Genomic DNA, 25983 nt, shown 5'->3' with positions numbered 1-25983 from the left:
AATGTGATCCGTGGACAACGTTTAAAACAATGTTTGTGTTCAAAATTCTATAACTCGAAAAGTGTATGAGTGATTTGAATGATTCTTGTACTAGGAGAAAGCTTATTAATTGGGCTTTCACATCCTAGATCGTGAAAGCCCTGGATGCAGAACTTCTTAACAAAATAAGGGGCGCCATTTGGGTTTCCTTAATACTCACCCTGTAGATTCATTCATGAGACACCGTATATGTAGGTCTTCACAAGCCAATCACAAGTCATCAGGTTTCAAGACCAGTCACAAGCTATTCAAATGAACGGTGACAAAGACATTCCTTTGTCATTGTTCATCACCTGTTACTCTTAACCTGACTTGTGATATGACTTGTAATTGATTAATGAAAGGTTTGCGGAAACACCGTATGCGAATAATTGCTCAACTAAGAGAATGGTTCTGAAAAGAACCAGAGGTATAAACTTGACGTTCCGGTCAGTATGCTCTGACCGTCTTCAGGAGAGTGCCTAAACTCTAAGAAAGTAAATACTTAAGTAGCAAAAGCGAAATCGATGAAGTGTGAAGTTGCATCCTGTGTGGATGCCAAGTAGCTGGGATCCTAGAGCAAGCTTGGTGCCCACTGAAGTGGAACAGTAGGGTTGCAGTGTCAGTAGAGGGAGGACCTAGGGTATAGGAGACCCATCAGTCTAAGGTGGTAGCTGAGGACCTAGGGTATAGGAGACCCATCAGTCTGGAGGAGTGGGAGCCAGATGTCGTTGAGGTGAAACCCGATGTCTTGCGGAACTGTGTTGTGCTTGCGGATCTCGATGGCTTCCCATATGCGTCTTGGATGCCAGAACTGGATCGGTGCGATGAGTTCGGCCGCATCCCAATCAACTTTGTGGTCGTTGATGTGGGAATGTTTGACAATGGCCGATTCCGGTCAGCATACTGACCGGAACGTCGAGTTTATAACTCTGGTTCTTTTCAGAACCATTCTCTTAGTTGAGAAATTATTCGCACATGGTGTTTCCGCAAACCTTTCATTATTTAGTATCTCCACCATGCAAAGCCTCAAATCTTGTAATTGATTCAAATACATCTCTAATAGTGACTGGAAATGCTGAATTGTCTCTACTCTTGTTATAGTGATAAAAGCAAGATCAAGTCCTCACTCCTCAATTGGCCCAACCCAAGGCAAGCGGCATCGTCCGGAAGCCTGCTGTCTCGACTTGCTGGCATGCCCATGCAGTTCCTGAGCTACACCGTCATGCATACCGTGGGGAGAATGCTCATCTATCCAGGGCACACACCACTGTTCAACACACTCGTCTGTGAGTAAACCAACCGCAACGGACAGAGTCTTTTTAGTTGGACCTGAAATTCACCCCATGATTAAAGATAATAATAATAATAATAATAATAACTGTATTTTTATAGCGCTTTTTGCCAGAGGATACAAAGCGCTGGGGGAGAATGCAACCAAATCCAGGTAAATGAAGTATATGAACATATGAGACCCATTATGTAGCACCTTTTTGCTAGGTGCTGCGGCGCATAATTGCTGCCACTGCCAGAAACACCGGGGCAAACCCCTCCTCTTAGCGACAAGTGTTACTGGGTTCTTCAATGTGCATTACACAACACACGGGACCTACGGCTTTCCGTCCCATCCGAAGGACAAAGCAATAATGGTAAAGTGCCTTGCTCAAGAGCACAAGCACCATGTTCCCACGGTCAGGATTTGAACCCGTGTACCACGGCACACGAGTCGAACACCGTAACCATTGGACCACAGCGCCCCATGCTATTTTGCATCTCGCCTCGAAAAATAGATTTGTTGTCTTGTGATGGACGTGTAATTGACTCAATTGCTATTTTCCTAGCAATATAAAAGTTATGCAGTTTTGAATAAAACATTGAACAAAAACATCCACCAACGTTAAGTAATTATTATTTCTTCACAAAATTTCAAATTATTGACTGCCAGACAATAATTGGGTTCTTGTAGGGCGGGTTCATTTGTGCGCAACATGGCCCTTTTGCAGAGGGTTGCAGACGTCAAGAAAGGATTTACCCTATAACCTTCCCAAATTCTCCAAAATGCTCTTTGCAAAATGGAGGATTTTGCAGGATTGAGGCTACCCGTTCCATTCACAAGTACCCCCTCACCGGCAAAGAGAATACAGTTGGGGGTGACCGACTGACGCCATCTTGCCCGACTGCAATTCATTTGGCGCGAAGCGCGGCCACTGCGTGGACATAGTACAAATCCCCTGGTGAACGTGCGTCACATACAAGGAATGGTGCGTGTTAACCAGCGAAATGTTCCGCCCATGAGACGTTGTTGCTAGGTAAAAGGGCGCCCTCTTTTGTTGGTGCATGGAACCCATATGGCACAAATGTGTTGCTGATTTCGAAGGATGCACTGTTTCAAGGTCATGAAGGTCTTAGGCTGGACCTTGTGTTACATCGTGTGTTTATGTTCTGCGGTACATAAATTTAGGCCAATAATACAATGTATACTTGAAATCCTCCACACTGCTCCAGGATGTCATTGGCTCTGCCTCAATATACCGGCAGTGATTGCTGGAGAATTTTGCAGGATTGAGGCAGTGTCACCCCATTTTAAGGACCACATGCAAGAAATAACAGAGGATTTTGCAGGATTGAGGCTACATGTATGTTTATTTACATGGAGGCAAATGGAGGATTTGCAGGATTGAGGAAGGTAGAGCCCAGCAACATCTACTTTACATGGAGCTTGGTTCCCTTTGAATGTTTTCGTCACCATTTTCACGAAGGGGCGAATTTCATGAAAATCGTCTGTTTTTCAAAATTTGGGTTTTTTTGGTGAAAATTAATAAATATATCAATATCTACAACCTGGTGAGGCTATACTTTCAAAAAATTAATTAAAATCTTAATTAACCTAATTAACGAATGGGCGAATTTGCCAAAAGTGCCGTTTTGCGTTTTCACGAAGGGGCGAATTTCCGCACAATGTGGTATTAATACATTTTCAGTAAATAAATACATTGTAATACATGGCGCGTATATCACGAAGGGGCGTGCAATAAAACGTTTTCACGAAGGGGCGTATTTCAAGGCGCATGCGCAGTGGGGCAGAATCTGCGCGTACTGTCCAAACAATGCATTGACTCAGACCGCAGAAGGGCGAAATCTGCGCATAGTCACTTTAGCGTTTTCACGCAGGGGCAAATTTTCTAATTGGTCTTTTTTTTTTGCGTTTTCACGAACAGCCACTTCTCTTAATTGATTAATTCTGCAAAACTAATCACCAAGTTTTCTTAAAGTTTGCCACATTTAGGAAGGTCAGAAGCTCTTCTTTCCTCTGATATCTAAATGTTGCATACTTTATGCATCTTTAGGTTTCAAATTGTCAAATGAAAAAAGGACCAACTTTAAACGCGATTATCTCGAATGTTTGTTCAGACAGTGAAATACTAAATTCGCCTCTTCGTGAAAACGGTGATGTTTTGCTGTTGGTTTACCATAGAGTGGAGGGTTACAGAGGATTGAGGAAGATTCTAAAGAAACAAGCTCAGTGGGATCTCCGGGAAGCTGCGGGCCAACAAATTCATGTTCAAGAATGAGTCACGTGATTGTACCATGTAATTTCTGGAAGGAGTAGTGTTTCGAGTTATAAAAAAAAATTAGGTTTTGGACCCTAGGAACCCATGATGACCTTTGACCTCAGTTTGGTCATGTGACATGTTGGGGCTGGGCTACTGGTACTTTTGACAAAGTTTGGGTAAAATCGGTCAAAATACGTAGGAGCAATAGACAATGTCAACGTTTGTTACTAACGGTGCCCTCAAACTTGGTAAACAAGCACCCACTTTTGTTGGCACACGGAGCCCATAGGCCGCAAGGCCCTCTTATAATACAAAAGTTTCTGTGGGATCACAAAATATTAGTGAGATCGCGCTTGAGGAAGAATTTACAGATATTGAGTTATCTTCACCCAGGGAGCAAGGATCAAACTCATACATTGCTATTAGTGCGCAGGCGTAAGTTACATCACAAATTAACCACTAGAAGCACTAGTAGGAGAAATGTCTAAAAATAGCGTTATTCAATGTGGTACATCATACTGGAATAGTCTAGATGACTTCTTAAAATCATCACCCTCCTTCTCTGTCTTTGTTAAAAACCTGAGATCACATCTACTCAATTCTTATTTGAACAACTAGTTATAATTTATGAATCTAGATGATTATGCTCTCGTATCATACCAGTTTGTGTTTTTTAATTTTTGTTTTTTACGTTTGTTCGAATAACTAGTTATAATTTATGAATCTAGAAGTATGCCCTCGTCTCATACCAGTTTGTGTTTTTCTAGGTTGTGTCTTTCTCACTGTTGTCCATTTTGTCCTTTGTCACTGTCTCTGTTTTTCTCGGTCATGTCCACTTGTCTGTCGATAGGTTAGGGTACAAAAGCATGACGCTAATTCACCTTATACCTAAATGTTGTCGTAAATTTGTTCTAGTATTGATCCATGTACATTATTATACACAACTACATAATTCATTGCATTTTGCTCTGTCTATAATATGTTTACACGGCACTGTAACATTTTATTGTGTGGAAATGGCAACATTGAATTAAATGTTTCTACTACTACTACTACTAGTCGACTAATAGTCCTTGTTGGAACTTGCTCTTAGTGGTCCAGCTGCACACATCAATCACTGAAATTGTTAAAGATATAGTCCATCATTTGTAATTAGTGCATTTTGTTCGTTTGAAGCAACAAAAGTGTTCAAAATCTAATAAAGGATACTGAGCAACTAACCTGATGAAGTTTCAGCTAAGCTTCAGCTGTACATTCCGAGAAAAACAGCATTCTAAGATCTCAATTTTAAATCAAAAGTTACTGAATCATGTTATGAATTGTTTTGTAATTGCAGCTATACGCGGCGTCGCGCACTGATCCGACGAATTATAACAACCGCGCGCGCGTGTGCGTCGTTCCAATACTTGTGCGCGCTGCGCTGAATAACAAAACGAACTACTAATTTAAATTTTCCTACGGTGCTTCTTAAGAATCATCGTTGGAAATGCCTTTTTTCGTTGATTACTTCAAAATGACAGCTTGCCAGAAAGAATAATTTCTCAGGGAGTTTAGTTCCCTTACTATCTTTCAACCAAGTTTGTTTTTCAACAGTAATTACGCCAGTTACTTTTCGGATGGCTGCAAGTGATGGACTATAGCTTTAAATATTTTTGTCATGTACATAAACATGATAACTGTGCTGTTGACATTGTTTCTCATTCACAGGGCCTGCTTTAATTGAAGGGAGAGCCAAGCTGTTTGAAAACAACGGCGCCGTGCGCTCCAAACTCATAGCAAGAGATGGCAACGAGATCGATATCGTGGTCATCGATAAGAGAAACAAGGAGTCATCACACGGCAACAAACTGGTATTGATGACTCATTTGAAACTTTGTCGTTTGTGATATCCTTTGGCTTGGGTTATTATCAGCATCCAGATTGCAACCGGTCTTAACATAGTGTTTAAAACTGGCCAAACACATGTTTAGTCCCTTATTGAAACACATTACATGTATCTAAAGGGAAGATGCAACATTTGCAAACATCAAAAAAACGATATGATCAAATAATGATAATAATAATGTAAAAATTTCTACCGCGCATTTTCCAAATAAAATTGATCAAATGCGCCTTACAATAAGAACAATAAGACTTTAAGTTATTTAAAAATTCAATAAAAATACACGAAAACCTACAACAATTAAGTCAAATCATTAAGATAAACCGGTACGTGAATACTACAGATAAAATACAAGTTACTCATTTAAAACCCCATTAACTGTTAAGTTTGAAAAGAATAATCCCCGTTCAATTAAATAAACAGAAAATTATCACGAAATGTCTTACTGGATTGTTAGGGAATGACATTCTAAAGCACCGACCCTGTGAAATCATGGCTCCTGGTGTGCTGACATTTTAAAGAAAAATTGTATTTTTCCAACGCTGGTCGGCCGACCAGCGTTGGAGAAAACTGGCTTTTTTTCAAAACTGCTCTAAATTGTTCATAATGAGTTTTTTGCATTTTGTTTGCAATCGATTACACACCTGTGAAGGGGTACAAGCCTGCTGGACTGTAACCTTACATTTCCCCCGGAAGTCGCCAAACTGCTCTGTTTCTTCTTAAGTGGGGTCAGGGAACCAGACTACAAGAGCATGATGTTTTTTGAGGTTTTTCCAGCATGTTCAAGCCCAAAACGTGAACAAGTCGGTTTAACAATATTTGCTATAATATTCTAATCCCTCAAATCCATTTACTACTGAAACGGCAAACATTGTATATTCCCTTTAATGTAAAGGTCTCCGTTAAAGGGAATATACAACATTTGCAAACATCGAAAAATAAAACTATCAAGTTTTTGCGATACCTTAACAGGATGTTGGTAAATGACAGTCTAAAGCATCCTGTAAAATTATGGCACCTGGTATACTGTCATTTTCAAGAAAAGTGGTATTTTTGTATCAATTTCCAACGCTGATCGGCCGATCAGCGTTGGAAACAACTGGCTTTTTTTCAAATACTGGCCCCAATTGACCATTGCACTTGTTTGCAATCGATTACAAACCTATAAACGGGTACGAGCCAGCTAGACTGGTTCCCTGACCTTACAATTCCCCCAATGTATGTAAACTGCTCTGTTTCTTCTTATATGGAGTCAGGGAACCAGACTACAGGAAAATGATCGTTTTTCTTGGTTTTTATAGCATTTTCGAACCCAAAACCTCCAAAAAGTTAGTGTAACTATATTTGCTTTATATTTCCAACCCCCCAATTCCACCCATTTCTGAAAATTACAGCAAAAGCAAATGATGTATATTCCCTTTAATCTGCAGGTTATTTGCTGTGAAGGAAATGCTGGCTTCTATGAAGTAGGCTGTCTGGTGTCACCATTAGAAGGTACGGTTTTTATCCGCTCATTAATTATTGGCCCAACCCGTCCACATCTGCCCATTGTGCTGCTATGGACTACATGGGTATTTGGCAGTTACACCACCTAAAGACAAAAGTTTCTAGACATCTTCATCATCATCATAATCATAAATGCCGGCCTAATGGGCCATAAGCGCTCTTGGCAGACTTTGCTTTAATTATCAGGTTAAAGGGAATGTACATCATTGGCTTTTGCTTTAATTTTCAGAAATGAACTATTTAAGAGGTTAGTATAATAGATCAAATTATTGTTGCACTGACATGTTTGAAGTTTTGTGTTCGGAAATGCTGGAAAAACCAAGAAAAACAAAAATGTTCAAGTAGTCTGGTTCCTTGACTCCACTGAAAATTAAATGGATCAATTTATAGATGCCGTAAAATTGTACGGTAAGGGAACCAGTCTAGCTGGCCTGCCCCCATTCATGAACATGCAACCAATAGGAAACAAAATTTGGACTGAAGAAAAAATGATAAATTTTGAGCAGTAGTTGAAAAATAGTTAGGTTTTTCCAATACAAAAATACCATTTACTTGAAAATGACTTCACACCAGCTGCCATAATTTTACAGGATGCTTTAGACTGTCATTTACCAACATCCTAGTAAGGTGTTTCGTAAAAACTTGGTAGTTTTATTTTTCGATGCTTGCAAATGTTGTAATTTCCCTTTAAACAAAGAATTGACTGGAAAGGCGCTCGAAACAGTGACCTACAAAACTCCATACCAGAGACACTGCCAACATAGGGCTAGATTGTTCAGTTGCTAGAGTGCCGTTGTGGTGTACAGGAGGACACATGTCCGATTCTCGCTCAGGTCAATTTTTTTCCCAAGGTTATGGGCTCTGCGCCAACAAGAGAGGGCGCTTTTTTAATACTACTTTTGAGAGTCCACTGGTCGGGACACACCACATTTGCGTTCTGTTTCGCGTGCATATAGCGCGAGGTACGCACAACTTTTTAAAATCGGAATGTGTTCGTAGCCATAATGTCTTCGTGTGGGTGTCAGGCGTCTTTGGCAATGCATTTTAATTCGAACATCTCTCTCGATTGTCTCCCCCAACTTTCCCTTTCTTGCCAATGAGGGGGTACTTGTGCATGGAATACAAATTGACTATCTATTGACCCAGAATAATATAGTGTGTCTGTGTCCCATGTGCCACAAGGGCGAAGGCTGAGTGGCGTATGAAACACAGACGCACTACCATGAGCATGATTAGGATATAAACCAAGTTATCTCCAAGCATGCTTGATGCACGGTATAAAGATGGCAGGCGCATGCTGTTGGAATTTTTCAGCGGTTATTCTATTACATGTAAGGGTCTTTATATGTGAGCTGATTCGGTGATTAATTATGCAAAAAAAAGACTGCGTCTTGACCTGGACATTCTGACCATTCAGCGGACGCTTTCTATATCGGGTCTCGTCATGGATATCTGTAAATACAACCTAGACACGACCTCTATTATTCTTTTTTACGCTGTGAAATTGAGGCCAAACAAAAAAAATGGTGTGTTTACGGTTACGGTCTGGAAAAAAATCCAGGTAGATAGGTAGGGAAATAATTTTATTTTGTATTTTTTTTTAAATTTCAGTTCTGCAGGCTCATACGTGTTCTTTTGCAAAATATTTGTATAAAAACATTATTCAAACATTCAAGATACTCAATCGATACATTTCATTCCAAATTAATTCGTACCGTCCCAGGGTTCTCCCCAGGATTTTTCAAACCTGTGGGGGAAGTTTTGCTGTGATTCAACAACCTGCGAAGCCATGGCGTGGGGTTCGGGGCCCGCTTTCTAAGGGCCCCGGAAATTTTTGAGAGAAGATCTTGTAGGCCCCTATTTTTTTGAATTAAAGAAAAAAATCAAAATTACATTTACAAGTAAGTTTCAAATTAAGAAATTAAAGTGAAGAAAAAAATCATTTTACTTCCGATTACATGCCTTTCAAAATAGCGTCAATAGGTCGGAAAAATTATTTCGCCAATTTTTTGGGGGTGCTGATTAATAGAGCATCTTGTTTATTTTGTGCCTGGATTATTTTCATTTGAGCCACGAAAATTACCAAGACTGGCCATCAAAAGTGATTAAAACTTGCCTCACCTAATAACAAATATTTTTGAGGTGGGTGATTCCACTATATGCTTAACATACATCACGGCCGCTGGCGCCGCCGACATTCAGTCTGGCCGGCCGTACATCGCGCCGTGCTCACGGCCCAGTGTCAGTGTGCATTACTGCACTGTGTGCGGCCCATCCCACGTGGCCGAAAATCTTGCACTACTGCAGAAACACGCTACGATGTTATGCCACAAGTTGGAGCTTAGCAATCTTGTCATTTTAATGGAAAACACATACACAGAAAATAAAGATCAAGTTCTGTGAATTAATTCACAGAAATTCTCTTTCTCCACCGATGTTTGTTTAGTATTTTACGACCCAACTTCGGCCGACGGCACAACATCATCGTGGTACGACATTTGTATAGGCAGTAGTCACCGGTTCCGGTCCTTCATTATAGTATTGATTCCGTTGGCATGCAAAGGGAACCAGTGTACCATGCTGTATGCGCTGCATGCCTGTCAGCTGGCGGTCGACAGAACCTGTCATCGTGTGCATTTTGATCACACATGCATCAGAAAAACAGGATTTTTGTCAAGATTTTGCATGTCAAGATGAAATAATGGCGTATGTAACGATTATATTGTGCATTTAAATGGCGTGAATAATAATTATATTGTGCATATCGGGGGCTGAAAATGTGATCGGCATTTTTGTCGGGCCGATTCGCAGTACGCACGTTTGTACGTGGGGAGAACCATGCCGTCCGTCAGCCAGGCGCACCAGTTCACCCCGATGTGTTTGTGCAAAAATAATCCTACTTCATGTAGTTTGAGAATTCAAGTTTTGAGATCGTTGCGATTTTCGCACGTTTAACACAGGTATGTTTGTGTCAAATCATGGTCAGTTTCAAGTGTGGAAAATGGTCTATGTTCATGGCAATTAATTAAAAGTACTTTTTGAAATTTGTTCATTAAAAATGATCAATATCAACCTTCAAAATGGCAATACAAAGTTTGAGGTCGGCAATTTGGCCTAAAAAATTTCAGGTCGGTCGGGTTACCGTAAACACACCATTTTTTTTGTTTGGCCTGAGCAAAAAAGTCTGCGTTCACGTGCTCTTTTTATGTTACGGGATACGCCAAGCAATAAGAGAGCTGACCATTCACGGTCGTGTCTAGGTTTTGTAGATCTGTGCGCGCCCGGCCGTTGTTGTATTTCAAAAACACTACATCTGCTACAAAACACTAAATTAAACACTACAAAACACTAAATTTGTATTCCTAGATATATTAAATGTAAGGATCAGAGTTAGGGCTCCATTACATGTGTGTGCAGCAGGTAAAGCACGCGCAACTCAGAATAGCGCGATCTTGCAATATGCACTATGCTATCTGGGATAATATCACACTGTTGTTGCCATTAATCAACCAATCAGGATCAAGGAATCATGTTTGTTTGAAATGAGTTTGTTTTATTTCATTTCTAGCAAAGTACTCGGTGTTGGGCTGGAACCATCCAGGATTTGGCGGTAGCACTGTAAGTATCTTTTCTTGAAATTAAAAGTAGATTTGGGGAAAGTGTGGTCCTTGTTTTATTTTTTGTCCTCCCCTGGAAGGTAAGACAGTTATTTTTAATTTTATAGTTGACAGTCACTGTGGTAACAGTGCATGCCATTGGCCCGCAAATCAATCGAAAAATATCTGTTTGAATGTCGACGACCTACAATCCTAGGGCTGTCACACATTAACTTCAACCAGGCTTCCTTGCAAAATTTGATACTGATGAGATTTCCCTTAGCCCCCAGAAAGTCAAATTTTGTGCCTAAAAATTACAAACCAACGGACTGAAATAAAGCAGCCATGACACCCTCGTGCCCACTTAACTTCGCTTAAAGGGAAAATACAACATTTGCAAACATCAAAAAATAAAACTACCAAATCATTTTGAAATACCTTGCTGGACTGTTAGTGAATGACAGTGTAAAGCATCCTGTAAAATCATGGCACCTGGTATACTGTCATTTTCAAGAAAAGTGGCATTTTTGTATCAATTTCCAACGCTGGTCGGCCGACTAGCGTTGGAATAAACTGGCTTTTTTTCAAATACTGGCCCCAATTGACCATTGCACTTGTTCGCAATCGATTACACACCTATGAACGGGTACAAGCCAGCTAGACTGGTTCCCTGACCTTACAATTCCCCAATGTATGTAAGCTGCTCTGTTTCTTCTTATATGGAGTCAGGGAACCAGACTACAGGGAAATGATTGTTTTTCTTGGTTTTTGTAGCATTTTCGAACCCAAAACCTCAAAAAAGTCAGTGTAACTATATTTGCTGTATATTTCCAACCCCCCAATTCCACCCATTTCTGAAAATTACAGCAAAAGCAAATGATGTATATTCCTTTTCTGACCACACTTAAATTGAAGTCACGAAAATAAGAGCGGCACTTAGTAAAAATGTTTAATGAATACTGCTTAAATATTAAGACTCATCTAAGTTGCATATTGCCTATGCTTTGATGACTTAAGTTGTTTTGTGAATATGGCCTCTGGTCAATAGGAACCCATCACACCCGGTCACATATTCATATATTCCTCTTGTTTTTCCTGTACCAGGGCAAACCTTTTCCTGAGAATGAGGCCAATGCAGTGGATGTTGTCATCCAGTATGCTATCCACCGACTTGGGTTTGAGCTGAAGGATATCATACTCTTTGCCTGGTCAATAGGAGGGTATACAGCGAGTATTGCAGCAAAAGAATATCCTGATATAGGAGGTGTTGTAAGTAGTTATTATCCATTCTTCTGTTTTTTCAAATATTGGTAGTACTGTCATCTCAAAGCTCATTTTAATATTATTGTATAAAAAGACTTTGAAAATCTGCTTGACAATTTATCCAGGTGTTTTATGATCAGAAAGTCCTGTGAAAACTGCACAGTTTGTCATGGAAACGTCTAAGAAATGAAAGGTGGAAAACTTACAGAAAAGTTGTGCACTGTCATGGAAATAACTGTGAAATTTCATGAATTTTTGTTGTGAAATTTCAAGTATTTTCTAGAGCCTGAATACTGCTTGGCATCTGGCATTGAAATGAACTGATACATGGTACCCTGTAGAGACATGTGCATAATAGGGAACAAAAGATTGTACACCTCTCCACAGGGCAATTTCTATAGGTGAACACGTCTCCACAAGGTTGATTTTACTCAAAAACTAGGCATTTCCCAGGTGTGTTGATCTATCGCAAATAGAAGTATTTTATGTGAGAGATATCAATTCCGAATTTCAGCCCAGGAAATTAGTTCTGGTTAAAATAGGAGCATTTTGAAACTACACTTTCAAACTCTAAAATTTTAGTACATGAGAACAAAGGAATGACTCCACAAGAATACATATTCCAGTTTATAACACCTCACCCACAGACTCTGTAACTTGATTGGCCGAGGGTGAGTCCCATGGCAATGTATTTTTTGCTATCTTGCTGTGCACGGCCAAAAGTACTATACCCGTAGCAACCAAAGTACAATGCCCATAGAAACCAAAGTGCTACCCATAGCAACCAAAGTGCTATACGCATTGAGTGTGCAAATTAATGTTGTGTAATATTGTTTCCAAGCGCTAGCGCTAGAGATGGGTTCAAACATTTCGTGAAGGGGTAGTTTGGAAAAGTGCAAGTTAATTTTCAACTAATTTTGTATTCAAATGCATGTAGAAGTAAATTGTTATTGTATTCGCATCAAAGTAATCAGTTATAGCTTAAAATCAAGCAGAATCTGTGGGAGAGGTGTTATAAACAAATATTGACTGCTTTATCTCGTGGTGTAGTAAAACTAGCTTCGCCTTGGTGATCCATGGAGCTTCATGGATCACCTCGGGAGGCTAGTTTTACTACACCACTCGAAGCAGTCAATATTTGTATAATATGTGCACATACATGTATTATGTTACATTTAGATGTAACTTTAGAAGTATTCTAAAAATGTAAAGTTTCCTGCAATGAGGTGATGCATAGCTGATAGTTTTTTATTGTGCCCTTTTTGAAATAGATTCTAGATGCAACATTTGATGATCTAGTGCCTCTAGCTATTCCGAAGATGCCTGAATTCATGAGTAAGTGAAGTTGTTATTAAGACCTACGTTTGCAGAACTAATCTCATGCAGACTAAAAAAAAAAGTTGGGTACAAAGTTTTTCTTTTACCCTATTGTCCATATTGAAATTACTGACAGTATGCTTAATTGAGTCACTAATGTCGTCAACCTTTTATTTCCTTGTCCTTTTATTAGGCAGTTTGGTGGTACACTCCATACGCAACTACATGAATCTGAACGTATTTGATCATCTGTGCAAGTAAGTTTGGCATCCCAAACTATTTTGCCTGTGCCAATCATCAGTTAAGGGGACGGGGATGTTTTTGAGTCTTTCGTGAGTCCGCAAGTCCCAATTCAACTCACAAGCTATGCAAATCAGCTTTGACAAAGACATCCCTTCGTTATTGTTTATCCACTGTTACTTATAACTGGACTTGTGCATGGACATGTGATTTACTTGTGACTGGACTCGACTACATTCCTGTGAGGGAACGCATTACAGTTACCCAAAGTCAATGACCATTGATTGATCATTGTAATTTGCTTATTTTTCACTACTAAACGTACTCTGTGCACGAACAGCTCTTGATGTGCTTTTTTGGCGGCTTGTGAAGGCTCCTTTTGAGGAACACACCGCATGGGCGCACAAAATGGTTCGTGCACGTAGGGCATGATAACACACAAATTTTGTTTTGAATTAAATATGCACAAACCTTTAACGTATTTGTGGGAGCAGTAGGCATACAGGCAGTAGGCTAATGCATACCAGTGTCTCTCCATTGTGATGTCATTTATAAACTTTTTAGGGGGTATTTGTGCATAGATATTGTGTGATATTTGACCTAAAAGTGCCTGGACAAATGATCTCTTCCCTCACAGGTACCGATTTATACTCCTGGGTGGAGAGGGGCAATTGTATTAAAGTGTATTGCCCAAGGACTCAAACGCCTTATGTCTTCCAAGTGGCATATGGGTTGAACACCATAACCATTGGCCCACCCCACTCTAAACCTTTGATGGCTGACAAACATTTTACACTCTGTGAGATGACAACAATCCGAATAGAGTCTGTATTCAACATTTGGGTTTTGTCCTTCATGGACATAATCTCATATTTACTGTATAATTGGTGCTGTAGGAGGGTGTTATGCAGGATGAAAAGTACAAATTTACTTGGATCAGAGTCCTGTGTATACTAGTGCAACATCTTGCCTCGGTTTGTCAATCAGTTGAATTTATAACGCCTGACTCAATCCCTGTCATTTGATCGTTGGATCGTTAATCACACGTCATTGAATTTTCGCCCCAATACAGTCACACCATAAAAATAGGAGTTCCATTCCACGGTAAACATAACTTCCATTGCACGGTCACACACGGCTTTTGGTGCTGTACGTTCATAGTACCAGTTTACAAGTTACCAATCAGATGACGCGTATTTATTGTATCAAACAAATAATGAAGGAAGAAAAAAAATCATTGCATTCAATGACAGATGGAATGTTCCATGCTAGTCAACTTCACCTCGTGGCATGGAACATTCCATCTGTCTTCTACCTCATGAAATTATTCTTACCATTGCACTCACGAACGTTCATTTGTATACTGCGATATAATACATATTGATCAGAGCTTTTATATTTTTTCCCCTGAATAACTGCTTTTCCTTATCTATTGCAGATACCCTGGACCTATTCGATTAATACGTCGTTCAAGGGATGAAGTCATAACTACATCGTAAGTAGCTCTTGTCAAAAACAGCCGCTGTTATGAATTTCAGTATTTGCTACTCCAGCCCGTTTAACAAGCAGTGTTATTTTAAAAGTGGTCGAGGAAAGTTGATATTCCAAGAACAAATTCGATCAGATCGCGGAAGCTGCGGGCCAACGAATGCATGTTCATGCATGAGTCAAGTGATTGTGCCATGTAGTTTCTGAAAGAAGTAGTGTTTTGAGTAAAAAAAAGATCAGGTTTTTGATCCAAGTGATCCCACAATGACCTTTGGCCCCAGTTTGGTCATGTGACATGTTGGGGCCGGGCTACTGATACTTTTGACAAAGTTTGGTTGAAATCGGTCAAAATATTTAGGAGCAATAGGCAATGTCAACCTTTGTTACTAGCTAAACGGATTGACAGACTAATGGACTAGTGGAGAGACATGATAATTTGTTGAGCTGCTATCCCGTCAGCTAAAATGTCATAGAATCCATACATGATGATGTGTAATATTTGGCAGTCTTCAAAGTTCCATTACGGGTGTTGGCTCCAAATTTTTCTGACAGTTTCTGTCATCCATCATAGCTTTGAAGGCTTGCCTACCACCTAGTTAATGCGGCACTGTACGATCTTTGCCTACTATAATGGTGATGCTGGCTATCCAGTACCCAGATATAGGTCAGGTCACATTGGTCAGTGAGAGCCACTTTGCCCCAAACGGCTCCAGCTCTCTCTGGTTTTATGTGGATTCCTCAAGGAGTAAATACAGTGTAATACAATGTAGAACAAGTTCTAATGGGTTTAAACAATTCACATCTCTTCAATAAATAGAATATTTTGTATGAGCTTATAGAGTAAAGTTGAGTTTTTTTCTCTCCGATATTTTCACTTCCACAGTTTGACTCCAGACATAGCCACAAACAGAGCCAACAATCTGCTGCTGAAACTCTTTGAAAATAGGTGTGTATCAAGATGAAAAATGCCGGAAAAAGTGATCATTTTCCCCAATGCGCCCACACCAAGGTCTTGCTTCATTAAATATCAGCCGGTGCCACAGTAAAATGGGCTCAATGGAGGAACAAGTGACAGTTTAAAAAAGTTAAAAAGCACTATAACACCTCACCCACAGATTTGGTTTCTTGATTTACTATTTTGCCTTAGCTTGGAAGATAGCTTGTAACTGTTCCTGGTAACCCAGCCTCTTCAAAATCAATTGGTGGGTGGGGGTGGGGCTGGATACCATTTGACTTTTGGGAGCCCTGTTCAATCTTGTAAAGTCTTGGCCGTTATCGGAAAATAGGTGGCACCATTCGTTGCTGCATATTTGCAGACCAAAATACAATGAAAGAGCCAGAGGGGAAGGGGTGAAGTCATTCAACCCCCCCCCCCCCTTCCCCGGTTTAAAGGTTTTCATTTTACACTTCAATCTGGAGTCATTTCAAACAACTCCAACATTTCATCCTTGCACACAGTTGCCCCTGACTGTTTCAAGCGTTGAACTTTACTGAGATTCAAATCTCTGAAATGGGTGAAATTCTATTTTGTTATTCCTTATTATACAGATATCCCAAGTTGATGGATGAAGACACAGTCAAGGTGCTGTGGCAGTATATGCAGGCACCAGACCAACTCACTGCATGTAAGCAAAGATTAATCATGTTAACAGTCATGAGATAACAACCTTCATTAGAAACTCAAAACATAAATACTTGAATTGTAATTGCGCCAAAACACACAGTCAAAGTTAACATGCCGTTAACCCTTTACACTATATAGGTCACAAATGGGAATAAGTACGGCTAAACTCTGAAATATATTTCTCCTGAATTCATTGACAAATCTGAGGAATTCAAAATGTGAAGAACTGAGCTTTTGCTTGGGAAGGACCACTGATTACACCAAACCATTGACCTGTACTTTTGATAATAATCCATTGTACACGTGGCACCCACACAGAGCCTCAAAAATGTAAGCCGTCAATATTTACTGGTGGGGAAAAAAGTTCCCAGATATAATACCTTGGCTTGTTTCAAAAGTAACCAACTTCTACAAGTAGTGTTGATTTATTCATAAGATGGGTTTGCCCTTCATCTACTACGCATTTTTATATACACTGTATACAGAACAACGCCATTATAATGGACATGATGGGGTCCATAAAAAAATGTTCGTTATAGTGGTCGCTCATTATAAATAGTGATTGTGCATTGTAATGGAATTGAATATTATGAGAACCAAAGGGGGATGTTTGTTATAGCTAAATATTCGTTATAGCGGTTGGTTATAGTGCCATTTTATTGTACTCAGTATTGTCCCGAGTGATTGCAAGAAAAACTACTCGGGTGGGACTCGAACGCACGACTTCCTGCTTACTAGTGCAGACGTCTTGAATTGCCACTATCTTCCGCATGGTGGACGTAGTGTTTCCATGACCAGACAATCCTGACAGCTAACCGTCTCGTTGGTCATGTAACCGTCACATTTTAAAATAGAACATGACGCAGCAAAGCCTAGCTGTCCCTCGTAGGAGTGCATCCTTGAGGCATTACATATGCACTGGACATGCAATTGCAGCCATCCGAAAAGTAACTGGCGTAATTATTGTTGAAAAACAAACTTGGTTGAAAGATAGTGAGGGAACTAAACTCCCTGTGAAATTATTCTTTCTGGGAAGCTGTCATTTTGAAGTAATTAACGAAAGAAGGCATTTCCAACGGTGATTCTTAAGAAGCACCGTAGGAAAATTTAAATTAGTAGTTCGGTTTGTTATTCAGCGCAGCGCGCACAAGTATTGGGACGACACACACACGCGCGCGGTTGTTACAATTCGTCGGATCAGTGCGCTACGTCGCGTATAGCTGCAATTCAAAATAATTCAAAACATGATTCAGTAACTTTTGATTTGAAATTGAGATCTTAGAATGCTGTTTTTCTCAGAATGTACAGCTGAAGCTTAGCTGAAACTTCATCAGGTTAGCTGCTCAGTATCCTTCATTAGATTTTGAACTCTTTTGTTGCTTCAAACGAACAAAATGCACAAATTACAATTGATGGACTGTAGCTTTAACATACATGTACTGGGAAATACGTGTGACCTTGAAATTCTAAAAGCAAGCCATGAATGTAAGAAATAAAATTTTCAAAAGTGAGAACAAGCATGACATATTTTGTTGGTAAATAGAATCCATGTAACACCCGATAGCACCCGCACTATCGCAAACATATCCAAGTGTCTACTAAGGCCAAAAAAAAAAAAATAGTTCTGCTTCTAATTACATGGCATTTGAATATAGGGTAGGTAGGTAGGGAAATAATTTCTTTTGGGCCTTTTTTTTTGGTGTACGATCATATCGAGGCGTCTGCGTGTAGTCAAGGGTAAAAGGTAGAAATTGATGGTTTTGGGTGTTATTTTTTTCTCTCCATTTTTCCCATTAAAAAATTAGGGTAGGGGCTGTCAGAATAGGGTAGGTAGGGAAACCGGAAGCCGAACTATGTTTTTTTTGGGCCTAAATATATTCAGTAAACCCCGGACACTTTTAGAAATTCCTGCCCCATTTGGTCATGTACTGAGCTGCCTACCTTTCCTAATGTTTGTCAGAATTGACCTATCGCCGTTTGCGAGTTAGCCACGCCCCTTAGACAACCCTATGGAGTTTTTGTACACTAAGTTTTGTTTGTCTCAGATTTTGCGCCTTCCGCATCCATTTTTATATCATGTAATTGGACAATATTTCACAAGCTGCGTTGATGCAATTCTACTGCGATTCTACCGCGATAGGTCAATAGTCAAGAGTCTATTGGTCTGGGACCAGACTAGAACTGTTACACATGACTTGTGCAACCTATGCCAACTTTTCGATTTGGTGACGGTCACGTTCTTACCAATAAAACCAATTGCCCTAAATCACCCATGGTGAGTTGTGAGTATAACACTCCCCAACAATTCATGGCTGACTTATTTTTGTTTATATTTGTGTATCTTTCAGTGTCCTTCTATGAGACCTATGAGGTTGAAGATTCGGCATGCCAGCGCGTCATGCAGGACTACGTGCTGAGACACTCAGGCAGCTTTCCTATGCTCATAGGTAAGTAAGTGCAGTTCATGGTGCAAAGTATCCTGCTTAGGAACACAAGGCATTTTTATTGGTCACCAGTTTCACAAAGGGACAGGCATGTGGATTTTGAAGAAAAAACGTTTTCGAGTTAATTGCAACAGAAGTTTCGCCATTTTTAAATCTGCATAAACTACTACTTTGCAACAACTTTATGCAATAAGGAAACCTTGACGTTATTCTTTGATAGGTAAACTTTCATTTGAACCCAGTATTATAATTGATACAGTGGTTAATTAACCTAAATTAACTAGTAAAGATGCCCATCCCTTCGTGGAAACGAAAATCCCACTTTTCCACATTCTTGTTCAATGTGTTTTTCCATAGGGAAGGGGCGGCGTGATTACGCGCGCGCAGCTGAGAATGTAACAAAGATGCCCGTCCCTTCGTGAAAACCAAAATTTCTGTTGACCTACTTTTACGCCTTTCTGTGCAATACGTTTTGTACGTGTTCAAGGGGCAGGCATGTTTGCGTCTCTTCGTGAAATCACAACATGCAATTATCGAGATGCCCATGACGTCATTCATGTTATTCAGGAATTAATGATGTTTTGCTTACGGAAACATGTCGGACTGCTTAAGTACCATGTTTTAAAGCAAAGTAGTGAACAAACGCGAAATCGAACAAATTGTCAATTTTGACATGCCCGTCCCTTCGTCAAAACGAATTGCTCACATGTCCATGATTTTTGTACATGAAAAGTTTATAACCAAAATGTGATATACGCCATTTTGTTCCCTTTTAGAATCCTGCTCTCTCCTGGCTGCCCAAAAGCAATTTCGACAGCTGTTACATGTATATACTTAAACACAACTTAAGCATACAGTGAAGCGAAAAATGAAATTTTGAGACACCTGTTATACTGTTTTTATTCTTTAATGTTTTATACCCATGCAAAATTTTCACCTTTTTTGTTTCAAATGGATATGTCGTGTTTTGGAAATATTCGAAACTCGCCGATCAAGTTTTACACATGCCAGCTGCAAATGAGTGCCCTGCCGGTCAAACGTGGCATGCAAAGCCTGCCGGTCAAAGTTTGCGTGACAGATGATTGTTCCTAACCAAAAAAAAAAAGAACTAGGCAGTTTAGTACTAAGGCAGTTAGGGTTTAAGGAATAAAAACATGTACTCATACCATCCAACAGCAGGCAATGATAATGTAACTTGATCTACAGAATAACACACACAAAACCAACTGGATTATGACCTTTTACAAAGTGTCCATTTAGTTGGTTCTACTTATGGTAAGCTATTAACTCTTTCAGTGCCCGCGAAATTTGAAAAGTTTAACCCTAAAGTGCCCAACTTCGAGCGTTTTTGTTAATTGTTCGAAATTCTGTAAAAAAAAAAGTAAATAAATTTTACTCACTAAATTTGTTGTTGTTGCTCTCTGGTATATCCTTGATATATTGGAAAGTCAAAAGTAGTCACAAACATAGTGATACACCCTGAAACACTGGCCTGAACACAGGGGAATTCCGCACTTTTTGCAGAAAATACGAGATTTAGTGCTGCGCCCTCTCGCAAGAACTCGAATGAAAAAATAAATACAGGTCGTACATTCATGAAAACGGTACCATTAGAAACAGCGAGAGCCCCCCCTTTTGATAACATATTTACTCTACCTCGTACATGTACGAGGTTTGGCAATTTTAAGTACGAACATTTACGAACATTACCTCGTACATGTACGAGGTTGGCGCTTTTGTACTAGCAAATATGCCTCGTACATGTACGAGTTTGGCACTGAAAGAGTTAAACTCTACTAAGTGCATGTGAAATGGAAAATTATGCCCCAATGATTAGAGTATTTCACACGTTGGCAAGGATCTTTGGATTGCGTGCGTGGGCACATCACAACATTGAGGATTCTATGCTGACAGGGTTAGTTAAGAATTTCTGTGCTACTTCTACTAGCACAGAATAGAACAGCATCAGAATTCTGCTATCAGCAGAACCACGTAATTGGACCCTTGTGCTTGCCTGCAGGCAAGTCCGTCATTTCACTGCGAGGTGTGAAAGAACAACCGCACCGTGCTGGCCACACGCCGACCTGCATTACTTCTGCTCCAGATACCAACTAGACTGATTGGATAACCCAATCCCATCAAGTCCCATCACCAAAGTACCCTCTGCCCACCAATCATACAAATGAAGTAATCTAATTGTTTCATTAGACTCATCAATTACTTCAGGGATGAATTACTTAATTGAAGCGTAATTAATTGTCTGATATGTACAGGTGACAAGGACCTGCAGTCGGTGACAAGGGTGCAACTTGTTCTATACTTGGTAAGTTGCGCTTTTGAATTCCAGCTTTTTATCAAGCAAAATTGAGCAGAGTCCTTTCAAGATTCGTTCCATTATAAATGTACACCCCTCCCCCCCCCCCAAAAAAATTGTTCTGGATCCACCCTTGCATCCCTCCCCACGGATTTACGCCCCTGAACACCGACATTTTGATCTAGTAAGTGGGGGAGTGTGTCCTAGTGGCTAGATTTGCGACTCGTAATCAGAACATCGGGGGCTCAAATCCTGCTGCATACGTGTATGTTGTGTCCTCGGGCAAGCCACTTTAACCCCACTTGCCTCTCTCCACCCAGAGTACAAGTTGGTGTAGGCATTAGGTGGGGAGAAACCTGCAATTGACTTGCATTACATTGGGAGGAGAGGGGAGTGTAGAATTATTCTCAGTAGTGGAGTGCCGTGGCCTCGTGGTCTGGAGCATTGAATTCGTGGTCTGCGGGTAATTCTGCAGGTTGTGGAATCGAGTCCAGCCTGCGGCTATGGTGTGTGTGCCCTACGGTGTGTGTGTTCATACTTTGACAACGTTAAAAGATGATTTTATCATCAATTTGTGTGTGTCTGTGTGAGTGTTGCTCAAGTTGGGTGTCCACATCACAGACTTGTGTGAATGTGAAAATAGAAGAAACGCAATGTCTTGACCGAAACATTACGAACGTCAGTCTTAGACTGGATTCACAAGTTTGAAACAAACAATCGAAAGCGAGTGGAATGCTGTGGCCTCTTGGTCAAGGGCACTGGATTCATGGTCTGTGGGTAAAGCTTCAGGTTGTGGGTTCGAGTCCAGCCAGGGGTCATGGTGCGTGTGCCATTGGGCAAGGCACTTTGTCACTCATTGCTTTTCTCCACCCAGGAGTAAATGGGTACCTGTGAGGGCAGATATGGTTATTGTGGTTGATTTAAGCTGCTTTGCGCAGCTGAAGTGGCAGCATCGAGCTGTATACTCCCCAGGGAGCTGAGATGGTATTTGGAATGTTTGTCCAATGAGTAGGGTGATATTGAGGTAGCACCTTGAGCACCAATACTGGTGGAAACGTGGGCTTTATAAATACCCATTTATTATTATTATTATTATTATTTTTTCATGCCCCAGAAGCATGAGATAAACACTGGCCCGATGAGCCATATTGTCCTGGAACAGACAGTTCTTTTAGTAAATCCTTTTGGCAGAGTATCTCAATTTCCCATACCAATATGTCATCCCCCATAAATAATAAAAAAAAAGCATGCATGTTTACGTTGCTTGCACTGCTTGATACAAATGCCAAAATACAGAATTTATCGATTGGAATTATTGGGTCATAAATTTCCAGAGTTCACCTAAAAATTTATTATCCATAGTTTATACCTAAAGCTTTTTTTCCCCAAGGCCATTAGTAGGAATCTCCTACATTGTTTTCTGAAATTTTATAGTTCTGAATAATTTTTATGACATGAATACATGTACCACTAGGTTTGAAAAGCAATAAACAGCAATCATAGCATTGCAGTATGGTACATGTACATGCTTCAAGTACAACACTTTGCAGTTGCTGGCCTTCCATTGTCATCCATTTTCATTCCTGATATGTATGCTTGGGTTAATCAATGCAAACCAAAAAAAGTAGGTTTCTCTGCGCTTGCTGTTCTTTCTGTAGATGCAGTACTCGTATTGAGAAAAATATTTTATAAAAAAATTGCTCTTATTATGAAATAGTTCTTGACTGTTCACTGAGCTATGACCCCTTTGAAATTAGAGGTGTGCATTTACGGGTACTCAGGTAACCGTTAAAGAAATCCAACCCCAAAATTCCAATCTCGGAAGTTGCTGTCCAGATTGTTCATAAGGTCAGCACGATAATACTACCACATGGGTGCGTCAATACAGCATGATACAAGTGTGTACAGTGAGCTTTTATAGCTTTACGGTGAAAACTGCAACTTTCGCGAATGTCATAAACATGAAAGTTGTTTTATTTTGCCACGTAGCCTGGTTTTCACTTTGAAAATTCCCCACAAATGAAAAACCTTTCTATTTAATTGTCAAGACTTACTCAGTAATTTGTAAAGTTGGTGACGGTGTACGTACCCGATTCCATAATCTGGATGCAGTTCATGACATCAACGGTCGGGTACTCGGATACACGGTTCCGATGCACAGCCCTATTTGAAATGATTTAATTTGTGTCTTTGTTATTGATTTTTTTAGTGTTTTCCAAGACCCTAAGCCCCATTATCTTGGTTAAACAACCACCCACATATACTTAGTCTATAAGCAAATCGAGTATTATGCTTGCTGCATCAATTGGTCGGATAGCAAGCCACTTGCATTTTCTTTTGAGGAAAGCATCTGCTGTACAAGTATTTACACAGTAAGCTGCTCAAAGCAACTACAATAATATGAAAAGGACACCCGTCAATTCTGCGTCTACTCTGTAGATCAGTGAACCGATTTCAAAAGCTAGGGATATGGTCATCCAAGATCATCATCCTTTAGAGTTGTTTGCAAATTTTTGGAACAGGACCACTGTTGAGGCCATACTGCATGCAGTATGTGACAATCTTCAAAGCCTTCATTGTAAGATTCAGTGGCGAGTGCACAGGCTCAGCAGTGGCTTAAGGGTCTGTTATTCCAGGGAATTGGCTTTTAGGGAAAGGTTGGTTTGTGTAACTGGACTAGACTCTAAAATCCTTTGGCTTCCGTTAAGACGTCGAGAAATGACCAATACGGAGAAGAACAGATGTCTCCAAATCTTTAGCGTGGACACATCGTGTGGCTTTATGTTTAACGTGACCCTCATTCTAAAGGTTTGCGACTTTGTTGAATTCGTGGAGCTTATGGAAATACTTTGCATGTAGGACCTGTGAACTTTTGAAACAACTTTCAGAGTAATTTAAGGGCACTGAGTCTAAGTGAATTATCAGAGATTAAATACATGTACATAAAATTGTAGATGATGCCAGCACTATACAGGAGAATTTTTTTTTTTTTCAAATGAGCGTTAGTATCTGGAATGAGGTCAGATTGTTAAAAAACGTTTTTGTCTCTTTAAAACCCGAGGTAACTGGAGACCATAGAAGTCTTGGCGTGAATGCGCAATATATGGGGACTGTTGCGATGACAGCAGATTTGTGAGGCTTATTAAAGCACAGATAGGCATCTGGCACGAAGAGTGATGGAGATTATAGTATAGGTGCCAACTGACAAAAAGAGACACACACAAAAAAAATCATACATGTACTTGCGTCACGTATTTTGACTTTTGCTCTTGAGCATAATAAGCTGCTGCTATCTGTTGACCAATTAGCTGGTATGTCCTGAAACTTTAGTAATATACGAAATAAGACGGCCTGATGTTTGTACATACACAAATGCGGGAACGTTGTCACTTATCACGAAGGCACCCTTCACTGTGGCGAAAACATTGTGGTAGCTACATTCAAACAATCGGTCATCAGGTCATAGGGCAGTAGTTTTGCAGCATTTGCACAATAACTGGAACAAAACTTACACCATTGAAAGGGGCCTCGCGAGGGTATGGTGATCACGTGCCCGTATTCGTCTGAAGATATACAATCTTCCGCAGTGGCAGTAGTTGGGTTTACATGGTGTACGTCATCATTGGTAATGCTTGTAGCGTGTGTTGTGGACAGCTGTTGATTGAGTGGATGTGTTATTTTAGGCTACAGTAGGTTGTGTGCGAATTACAGCCTCTAGTGTCGCACAGTGTAAATAAGTACTATTGACGGACATTGTTTGTCAGAAGTGATTGCTGCAGTATAAATCTGTGTCAGCTAATGTGGCGAAGACATTGCAGTTGTTTACTTCGTTCGTGAGGTGCCTCCGCATGTAGTGCATACAAAGGAAAGAGGTTTAGACGACTTACGTAGCGTGAAAATTGAGGACAAAATGTCATTTGGCTTGAAATGCCCTGAAAAAAACATGCACATTTGTAACAGTATGTTGATATATTATGTTAGCTTTTTTTATTTTATGACCTGCTAAAAGTAGGTCATAAAATAAAATATCAAAAGATGAGACAGACTAATTAAATGTATTCTAAATGATGTCATAGGTATCAAAAAAATGCTTTTCATACATTGCACAGTACAATGTACACGATCTGCTTTGAATTGTATTGAGAGCTATGATTTCATAATTCTGTACTTGCTCTTGATTGATCATTTTCGTGTACTAAACTCATATTGTTTTAACAAATGATACGAAATCAATGTAGCGAAGGTAGACTCATATTAACTATCATTTGTAAATCTCTCAAGCTAAGTTATTTATTTGAAATGCTTCCCATATTTATTCTTCTCGCCTTGAATGTGCCTTTTAAAAATCCTGTTACACTGTATAAAAGTAAACTGTCGGACGATGACGATAATAAACACATACAATCGGTGATAGAAACGGCAGCGCTCAGCGCTGTGATTTATGTTACCAATCATGCAGTGAAACCCAGGCATCTCACGACTGGAATAAAAAAAAACCTCTCCAAAAAACCTGACAATTTACGACCTTATATACCGCGCTGGATTCTGATTTTACCGTAAATTAAATTGAAGAGGAAACCGAGCCATGGAGCCTGTTGTCGAGGCGTTCTCGTCTTTCTTGAACTGGACTCTTACCGTTGCGGCAGGTTGAGTGATTTCTCCAAAAAAGATGGAGTGGCCGTGTGGGAACCATTTCTTGTGTCTGTATGTGTGAATTCACGCGTTCTGACATCACCG

At 40.0% G+C, this 25983-nt stretch overlaps 1 protein-coding gene across 1 annotated transcript in view; it reads left to right on the top strand.

The window, feature by feature from the left end:
* The window catches only part of LOC119720233 (phosphatidylserine lipase ABHD16A-like), a 56190-nt gene that overhangs the window by 9095 nt on the left and 21112 nt on the right, over positions 1 to 25983 (top strand). The window contains exons 7-18 of the mRNA XM_038189854.1: positions 1123 to 1307; positions 5280 to 5422; positions 6885 to 6948; positions 10529 to 10578; positions 11661 to 11825; positions 13091 to 13154; positions 13330 to 13393; positions 14815 to 14871; positions 15748 to 15810; positions 16413 to 16489; positions 18837 to 18935; positions 21206 to 21255. Coding sequence (XP_038045782.1) covers positions 1123 to 1307; positions 5280 to 5422; positions 6885 to 6948; positions 10529 to 10578; positions 11661 to 11825; positions 13091 to 13154; positions 13330 to 13393; positions 14815 to 14871; positions 15748 to 15810; positions 16413 to 16489; positions 18837 to 18935; positions 21206 to 21255 — 1081 coding nt within the window. The remainder of the gene's footprint in view (positions 1 to 1122; positions 1308 to 5279; positions 5423 to 6884; positions 6949 to 10528; positions 10579 to 11660; positions 11826 to 13090; positions 13155 to 13329; positions 13394 to 14814; positions 14872 to 15747; positions 15811 to 16412; positions 16490 to 18836; positions 18936 to 21205; positions 21256 to 25983) is intronic.

This window comes from Patiria miniata, unplaced genomic scaffold (genome assembly GCF_015706575.1).
Source record: "Patiria miniata isolate m_02_andy unplaced genomic scaffold, ASM1570657v1 HiC_scaffold_9, whole genome shotgun sequence".
In the NCBI taxonomy this organism is placed as follows: Eukaryota; Metazoa; Echinodermata; class Asteroidea; order Valvatida; family Asterinidae; genus Patiria; species Patiria miniata.
Note: the sequence above shows the minus strand (reverse complement) of the source record. Positions and strands in the feature narration are given on the sequence as shown.